Consider the following 9,482-nt stretch of genomic DNA (forward strand, 5'->3'; position numbering starts at 1 on the left):
CCTTATATTCCTTGTAAACAAATTCAATCAGCATGATTGTGCTGCTATGGTTTTTACCAGAATTACAGAATAGCTACTGTGCAGCTGGCAGGGCATACCAGCCGTGGCTGCAGTATTGGCCTTTCCTTTAGTAAGGAGAAAGAGGTTTAATCAAGCTGCGCAAGGCTGGGAAAGGGCGGCAATGTAAAACTAGTCATCTGGGTGAGGAGCTGCCTGTGATTGACACAGAGGCTGGTATGTTGTGTGAGCTTCACAGTAGCTGTATAATGTGATTCGGGGAACCATCAGCACAATGGTGCTGATTGTATGACTATGACATGTCAAAAGGGAACTGGACATTCTAGAAAGAAGAGGGTCCTGCAACAGCAGTACATAGGTATTTTCAAGTACATCATAGTGGGATGAACATAGTGCTTCACAATCACAATCCCATTAAAGTAAACCAGATCAAGGAAATCCACACAACAGAAGTGAAATAGTTCTTAATTATAGTAACTCAAGTGTTCACAAAAATGCAGTCTGAGAGAGTTTGACTACCATAAGCTTACGTAGTGCATGTCAAACTCACTCATCAGAAGCCAATGAATCAGTGATCGCTTCTGAGGTAGTGATCTCAGGCGGGAACTACAGAAATGCAGACCACTCACTGTACATAATGTTATGTACAGTACTAGTCTGGTCTCACTGTTAAGCAGCACTGGGAGATTGTTGTGGAAACCGAAAACGAAAACCCTACTGTGTGCTGTCAGCAGAGAGGTAGTTTCATGCTCTGCACCACAGCTTGTATTTAAGAGCAAGAAAAAGGGCATCTAATGGATTAGCATCCTGAGTAGGAGATGAGCAAATTTTCAGTAGGAATGAACCAACATGCTTAGTTAGGATCAGATGTCAGACTGTCATTCTGCTAGCCTTGAAGTCCATGCTGTTCCTCCCTGAGTGCCAGGAAAAGCTGGATCCAGTCCTGGGAAACCGGAAGTTTCCCAGGACTGGATCTAGCTTTTCCTAGCACCCGGGGAGGAGTGGAACAAACTTCAAGGCCAGAAGACTGATGATCTGATATCCGAATCCGATCCTAACCAAGCACTTTTCTTAAAAGGGGTTATTCAGTACTACAAAAACATGGCCACTTTCTTTCAGAGACAACGCGACTCTTGTCTACAGCTCACGTGTGGTTTGCAATTAAGCTCCATTCACTTCAAGCAACTGAGCAGCAAAACCCGGCCCAAGCTGGAGACAAGAGTGGGGCTGTCTCTGGAAGAAAAAGTGGCCATGTTTTTGTAGCGCTGGATAACCCCTTTAATTCCTACTGAAAATTTGCTCATCCTGAGTGATCATACTCTATTCTAGATTCTTGCTAAGGAACACTAACATGTTAACTTTTTCGGGTTTTAGGGAGGATCTGAGGCATGTAACAATATTTCCTCCAGAGCTGAAAACCCGCTCAGATGAGGAACTAGTGGCTGGTATACAAAGGTACTTTTTTGCCACTTTACTTAGCAAAGGAAAATTTACAGAATGCCTTCTCCACCATTCTAGAGGATTTTTTTCACTGTCCAGTAAAGGAGACACTAAGTAGCTGCTCAACTCTGCTTCCACTGTTTGGTGGAGTGGCACAGTGGTTGACGGTGGGGCTGCTTCACTTCCTTTAAAAAAACTTCCTAATGACCTTTTGGCTTTTTTTCCTTCAAATGAAGACGTAGGTGGCTCCAAGCTCTCTCTGGTACTCTCCCTGTTGGCTGTTGCAGCAGACTCCATCTCTGATTTCACTTTCTCCTGAATGGCAGCAACATGCTTTTCAGAAATGTATGTCACTTTAAACCTAGGATCAACAAAACTAGCTGTTTCAAGTAGCTCCTCTGTTATGGGGTCTGAAAACTTCAGGTTTAGGTATTGAAGGATCTTTGTTTTGATTGTTTTAGTCAGCTCCACGTCCTCCTCTGTCTCAGCCAGCACTCTTGTATTGAGTAAATGTAAAATAGGCTTTACGAATGAAATGGTTACATACTCTTCTCCTGATAGGGCATCTGTAAACTCCATCAGTGGGGAGAGAGCGTTGTTGACCGCCTCTAGGACATCTAGGTCAGCCCAAGATGGAACAAGGTGTCTTGATTTTCTGTCTTCAGCAAGGACCTGTGTGATGGCTTTCTTTTGCTCAAGAACCCTCGCAGTCATCATCTGCATTGATCCCCATCTGGTGGCACATGCGGTTTTCAGCTTGTGTTGTGGCAGGTTCATCTCCTCTTGTGCCTTTACTAATGCCTTCTTTTTTTTCCAACTATAGGAAAAAGCACTCACTATATTCTTGCACACCCTAATCGCCCTTTCCACACGCTGATCTTTTAGTGCATTTTCTGAAACAGACATAAAAAAAACTAATCATTGGTGTGCTTGACACTGTCACGTAAAGATTTAGCAAATTGTAAAGCAACAGCAAGAGGAGCACTGCCCCCTAGTCTATCCTAATCTCCTATAATTTCAATACTAATGCCCATGGGGCAAAAATTTTTGTATTTTACACTTAAAAGGTTTTATAGGCAAAAAGATTCTTATCCACTATCCACAAGATAAGGAAAACAATCTCCCCCCCCAGTGGATAGGGGATAAGAAGTATTTGCCCAGGAAGCTACTTTAAGCTTTTTTCCTCTTAGTATAAGTAAGAAGAAAAGTGCAAGTGTTAGTGACAAGTCTAAGATGCACTTACCAATTGCTAGGTGCAGTCTGTGTCCAAAACATTGCTGCCGTGTCCATCCATTTAGCTCTACAGCTTTGACAATATTGGCTCCATTGTCTGTCGTAATGGCCACCAGGTTGTCTTCTGTGAAGTTCCATGCAGAAATCATATTTCTAATGCCCTGTGCAATCATCTCAGATGTGTGGTCTACGGGAAAATATGCTGTTTCAAGGCATCTGTTTTGTAGCTTCCATTCATCATCAATGTAGTGCACAGTAAAGCTCAAGTAGGGTTCCATTGTCCTACTTGACCAGAGATCAGATGTTGCTGCAAAATAATGCACAGTTTTCAGTTCATCAGATACTTTTTTACGAAATGTTTGATACATGTTGGGAATTGCAGTTTGTGAAAAATATTTTCGTGATGGCACAATGTATCTTCTATCTATGGTTTTCATAAGGCGTTTAAACCCCTTGTGCTCCACGGTAGCTATGGGAGCCATGTCCTTTGCTATGTAATAAGAAATAGCTTCTGTTATTTCCTTCCATCTTTTGGAATCTTTTTCATAATTTGTCATATTGGTAAAAGCTTCTTTAATGGATTGCTGCTTTGTGGGTTTACTTGTAGTTGGCCGCTGCTGCTGGTCACTGACAGCCTCTCTATTTTTCTGAGCCATGCACTGTTCATATTGGATAATGTGATTGTGTTCCAAATGATGAAATAGATTGGAGGTGTTACCTCTGCTGGCAATAACTGGTTTTCTGCAGTGTTTACAAATGACAACTTTTTGTACAATGTCATCTTTACTATAGCCAAAATGTGTCCAAACGACTGACATTGAATTTTTCTTGGGTACAAGCAGCTCTTCCTCGTTATCTCTGATAACAACAACTTCCTCAGCTGCCTTATTCTCTTCCATGTTCCACTTCCTACTACTACTACCGCTAGCTTCCATGCTGTCTTGTCCCACTTCAGGCTTCACTAGAGAGAGGTCTATGTTCTGTGCCTAAGAGTTTGAGGACAGACAGAGGACTGACATTAGTTATAGAACATTCTAATGTGGGGCACATTTCAAGACACTGGACAGAGACTCCAGTGAATTGACCTTGCTATATACAAGAGTCAATGTGGGAGATTTATCAAACTGGTGTAAAGTAGAATTGTCTTAGTTGCTCCTAGCAACCAATCAGATTCCACCTTTCATTTTTCTAAGAATCTATGAGGAATGAAAAGTGGAAACTGATTGGTTGCTAGGGGCGACTGAGCCAGTTTCACTTTGATAAATCTCCCCCAATGCATTTGAACTGTTCATGTGATGGTGATCTTATTAATGGTCATCAATTATCATACTACTACACTTCTAGAGTTATTTCCCATTTAAAGGGGTATTGTGATTACTTTAGTTTGAAGCATATAACTGTACAGCAGTTACAAAGTGTTCATTTGCAGATCATGGTGTCAATAAGATAAGTGCTGTATAGCAGACAGACAGTAGGATTTTATTGCCACTTATTGAAACATGCCACCCCTGGCCTGAGGTATTCTGAAAACCTGCCGGGCCTGAGGCACTAAACTTATTTGGCCTAATGTCAGGAATATCCCTGTATGCACTGACAAAGTTGGATTGAGGACAGCTAAGTATCTTTTTTTTTTTTATTGTTTTAGGGTACAAACGCCGGTTTTCTGGGGCATTTTATTTCAATAAAGACACAATTTTTAAGATTGTATTCAATCGTGTTTTTTGGTTTCTTATTTTTAGCTTAGTAGTGGAAGTGTCTAAAACATGGCATCCATTACTAAGTGTTAACCCACAGAATGAATGGCTACAGCTAACCCCCTGCGGCCTGCCCCCCATCTATTACTCCAGTACAAGGTACCCCTGGTGGCAGTGAGTGGGTACAAGAGTAATAGATGGGGGGGGGGGGGGTAGCGGTAGCCATTCATTCTGTGGGGTAACACTAAGCCCTGGCTTAGTAATGGATGCCATGTATTAAATGACTTCCACTGTAGCTAAGCTGAAAATAAAGAGCCAAAAAACACAATGCAATTTTAAAAATTGTCTTTATTGAAATAAAATGCCCCAGAGAACCCTCTTTGACTATTTTAATAACCCCCCCCACACACACACCAATAATGCCAGTAGGTTAAATGCTACAGCAGCTCCACCCCCTCCCCTCTGTCACAATACTTACCACTGCAACACAAGACAGAACTAGAGAGATGGAGTCCGTTGTTTTTAGGAGCCTAGAACAGAGCGCGTTGCACTCACCCACGCAGCCAGTCAACCTGTAAAAAAAATAAGAATAAAAATGTAACTCGCACTGTGTGAGGCCAAGCACTGTAGTAACCCAAGGCTGTGTTAGTCTATTGTCATTATTAGGGCGCTGTCTCCCTGCTGAGGGACTCCCTAATAATGCCAGTAGATTAAATGCTACAGCTCCACCCCCTCCCCTCTGTCACAATACTTACCACTGCAACACAAGACAGGACCAGAGAGATGGAGTCCGCCGTTTTTAGGAGCCTAGAACTAGAACAGAGCGCGTTGCACTCACCCACGCAGCCAGTCAACCTGTAAAAAAAAATAAGAATAAAAATGTAACTCGCACAGTCGCACTGTGTGAGGCCAAGCACTGTAGTAACCCAAGGCTGTGTTAGTCTATTGTCATTATTAGGGCGCTGTCTCCCTGCTGAGGGACTCCCTAATAATGTCAGTAGATTAAATGCTACAGCTCCACCCCCTCCCCTCTGTCACAATACTTACCACTGCAACACAAGACAGAACCAGAGAGATGGAGTCCGCTGTATTTAGGAGCCTAGAACAGAGCGCGTTGCACTCACCCACGCAGCCAGTCAACCTGTAAAAAAAATAAGAATAAAAATGTAACTCGCACTGTGTGAGGCCAAGCACTGTAGTAACCCAAGGCTGTGTTAGTCTATTGTCATTATTAGGGCGCTGTCTCCCTGCTGAGGGACTCCCTAATAATGCCAGTAGATTAAATGCTACAGCTCCACCCCCTCCCCTCTGTCACAATACTTACCACTGCAACACAAGACAGGACCAGAGAGATGGAGTCCGCCGTTTTTAGGAGCCTAGAACTAGAACAGAGCGCGTTGCACTCACCCACGCAGCCAGTCAACCTGTAAAAAAAAATAAGAATAAAAATGTAACTCGCACAGTCGCACTGTGTGAGGCCAAGCACTGTAGTAACCCAAGGCTGTGTTAGTCTATTGTCATTATTAGGGCGCTGTCTCCCTGCTGAGGGACTCCCTAATAATGTCAGTAGATTAAATGCTACAGCTCCACCCCCTCCCCTCTGTCACAATACTTACCACTGCAACACAAGACAGAACCAGAGAGATGGAGTCCGCTGTATTTAGGAGCCTAGAACAGAGCGCGTTGCACTCACCCACGCAGCCAGTCAACCTGTAAAAAAAATAAGAATAAAAATGTAACTCGCACTGTGTGAGGCCAAGCACTGTAGTAACCCAAGGCTGTGTTAGTCTATTGTCATTATTAGGGCGCTGTCTCCCTGCTGAGGGACTCCCTAATAATGCCAGTAGATTAAATGCTACAGCTCCACCCCCTCCCCTCTGTCACAATACTTACCACTGCAACACAAGACAGGACCAGAGAGATGGAGTCCGCCGTTTTTAGGAGCCTAGAACTAGAACAGAGCGCGTTGCACTCACCCACGCAGCCAGTCAACCTGTAAAAAAAAATAAGAATAAAAATGTAACTCGCACAGTCGCACTGTGTGAGGCCAAGCACTGTAGTAACCCAAGGCTGTGTTAGTCTATTGTCATTATTAGGGCGCTGTCTCCCTGCTGAGGGACTCCCTAATAATGTCAGTAGATTAAATGCTACAGCTCCACCCCCTCCCCTCTGTCACAATACTTACCACTGCAACACAAGACAGAACCAGAGAGATGGAGTCCGCTGTATTTAGGAGCCTAGAACAGAGCGCGTTGCACTCACCCACGCAGCCAGTCAACCTGTAAAAAAAATAAGAATAAAAATGTAACTCGCACTGTGTGAGGCCAAGCACTGTAGTAACCCAAGGCTGTGTTAGTCTATTGTCATTATTAGGGCGCTGTCTCCCTGCTGAGGGACTCCCTAATAATGCCAGTAGATTAAATGCTACAGCTCCACCCCCTCCCCTCTGTCACAATACTTACCACTGCAACACAAGACAGAACCAGAGAGATGGAGTCCGCTGTTTTTAGGAGCCTAGAACAGAGCGCGTTGCACTCACCCACGCAGCCAGTCAACCTGTAAAAAAAATAAGAATAAAAATGTAACTCGCACTGTGTGAGGCCAAGCACTGTAGTAACCCAAGGCTGTGTTAGTCTATTGTCATTATTAGGGCGCTGTCTCCCTGCTGAGGGACTCCCTAATAATGCCAGTAGATTAAATGCTACAGCTCCACCCCCTCCCCTCTGTCACAATACTTACCACTGCAACACAAGACAGAACCAGAGAGATGGAGTCCGCTGTTTTTAGGAGCCTAGAACAGAGCGCGTTGCACTCACCCACGCAGCCAGTCAACCTGTAAAAAAAATAAGAATAAAAATGTAACTCGCACTGTGTGAGGCCAAGCACTGTAGTAACCCAAGGCTGTGTTAGTCTATTGTCATTATTAGGGCGCTGTCTCCCTGCTGAGGGACTCCCTAATAATGCCAGTAGATTAAATGCTACAGCTCCACCCCCTCCCCTCTGTCACAATACTTACCACTGCAACACAAGACAGGACCAGAGAGATGGAGTCCGCTGTTTTTAGGAGCCTAGAACAGAGCGCCTCGCACTCTCACGCAGCCAGTCAACCTGTAAAAAAGGTAACTCGCTGTGAGAGGCCAAGCACTGCAGGCTGTGCCATTTACTGTCTATTGTCATTATTTGGGGGTTGTTTGGTGGCATGGAAGTGGTGTGGAGGGAGAGGGGCTGCTTTTTGGTGCTGCTGCTGGTATGGGAGTGGGAGGGCATTTCATGCTAATGGTATGGCCAGGGCAGGCATTATTGCTGTGGTATGGGGGGGGGGGGGGCATTTGGTGCAGTTGGTATTGAGGGGGCATGGTGCAGGTGGTATGGGGGGGGGGGTTGCCATGCAGGGCAACATTGATCTGATTCTGACTTTGGATGGAAGTTGCTGCACTGAAGCAGGACTGTCAGTGTGCACACAGGCCCCCTGTTTGGTGGTAACAGCCGGGGGCCAGTGGGTGCAGCAGCGTTTGGTGCCTGTGGTATGGGGGGCGTGGCCGGCGCTATACTGCTGCTGCACGGTCAGCGTGCATCCAGGCCCCCTGTGTAGTGTTAACAGCCTGGGGGTCCATGGGTGCAGTAGCGTTTAGTGAGGGGGCGGGGCCAGCCGGCCGGCGCTGTACTGTAGTGTACAACATTGATCTGGGTGTAAGATTGTCAGCGCGCAGTGCACCCAGCCCAGGGCCCTGTGTAGTGATAACAGCTGGGGGTCCATGGATGCAGTAGCGTTTGGTGCCGGTGGTATGCGGGTGAGGGAGCGGGGCCATGCGGGGCCGGCCGGCGCTATACTGCTGCTGCACGGTCAGCGTGCACCCAGGCCCCCTGTGTAGTGTTAACAGCCTGGGGGTCCATGGGTGCAGTAGCGTTTGGTGAGGGGGCGGGGCCAGCCGGCCGGCGCTGTACTGTAGTGTACAACACTGATCTGGCTGTAAGATTGTCAGCGCGCAGTGCACCATGGATGCAGTAGCGTTTGGTGCCGGTGGTATGCGGGTGAGGGGGCGGGGCCATGCGGGGCCGGCGCTGTACTGTCAGCGTGCACTCCCAGGCCCCCTGTGTGGTGGTAACAGGCTGTTACCACCACACAGGGGGCCTGGGTACACGCTGACAGTGCTGCAGAACCTTTATCCAGATAGTGTACAGCGGTACAGCGAGCCCACATACCACCGGCCCCAAGCGCTACTGCACCCAGCTGTTATCACTACACAGGAGGCCTGGGCTGGGTGCACTGCGCGCTGACAATCTTACAGCCAGATCAGTGTTGTACACTACAGTACAGCGCCGGCCGGCCCCGCATGGTTACGCCGCCCCCTCACCAACGGCACCAAACAAACAGCACACTGCTCAATAACCCGGCCGACACCAAACGCCGCACCCACGGACCCCCAAGCAGTTACCACCACACAGGGGCCCTGGGCCCATGGCATGCTGACAGAGCTGCTTCAGTGCAGCAGCTGCCAGCTCAAAGCGCCCAGAGTGTCACCGCAGCTCACATACTTCCAGCACGCCGCTGGTAACAACACAGGGAAGGGATTGGGGAAATACATTCATAAGGGCCGGGCTTGGGTGAGAAGCGGCTGCCATCTTACCGCCTGTGGCGTACATCCAACTGCCAGCCCGCGCGACCACAAGAAAGCCCGCCCGCACGCAGCCAATAAAAAGGAGGGCTGCAGAGGCGGTCGTGGCCGACGCAATACGAGTGCAGGGGGGGATTGGCTGGCCAAGCACATTATTAATTAGTGACTGCCTCCAGGTCCCCCCTCCCCCAGCAGCAGAATAGTTTATTCCAAATGCCTCCTACATGGTCCGGGCAGCAATTAGGCGGCGCCGGGAAGACGGGGAATACAGAAAATACCGCACATACCGTCCTGGCCAAGTTGAAGTCGGTTAACCGACGCCAGTGACGGTATCGGTATTTTCGCGGTATACCGCCCAGCCCTAAATGGAGGTCACCCAGCTTTCCAGCATCTTGTACTTAGTATGATGGAGGTCACCCAGCTTTCCCATCATTTTATAATGGAAGTCACACAGCTTTCCCAGTATCCTGTAGTCAGTATG

General features: G+C 47.2%; 1 protein-coding gene across 1 annotated transcript; it reads right to left on the bottom strand.

The window, feature by feature from the left end:
- Nucleotides 1-1,338: 1,338 nt before the first annotated feature.
- Nucleotides 1,339-9,008, bottom strand: LOC138767372 (E3 SUMO-protein ligase ZBED1-like). The gene is made up of 11 exons (XM_069944871.1): nucleotides 8,922-9,008; nucleotides 7,202-7,218; nucleotides 6,848-6,941; nucleotides 6,648-6,664; nucleotides 6,279-6,378; nucleotides 6,079-6,095; nucleotides 5,710-5,809; nucleotides 5,510-5,526; nucleotides 5,141-5,240; nucleotides 2,702-3,677; nucleotides 1,339-2,351 (listed from the first exon to the last, which is right to left on the bottom strand). The coding sequence occupies exons 1-11, from the start codon at nucleotides 9,006-9,008 to the stop codon at nucleotides 1,339-1,341; spliced, it is 2,538 nt and encodes an 845-aa protein (XP_069800972.1).
- Nucleotides 9,009-9,482: the final 474 nt, after the last annotated feature.

Source organism: Dendropsophus ebraccatus, chromosome 11, assembly GCF_027789765.1.
Source record: "Dendropsophus ebraccatus isolate aDenEbr1 chromosome 11, aDenEbr1.pat, whole genome shotgun sequence".
Classification (NCBI taxonomy): Eukaryota; Metazoa; Chordata; class Amphibia; order Anura; family Hylidae; genus Dendropsophus; species Dendropsophus ebraccatus.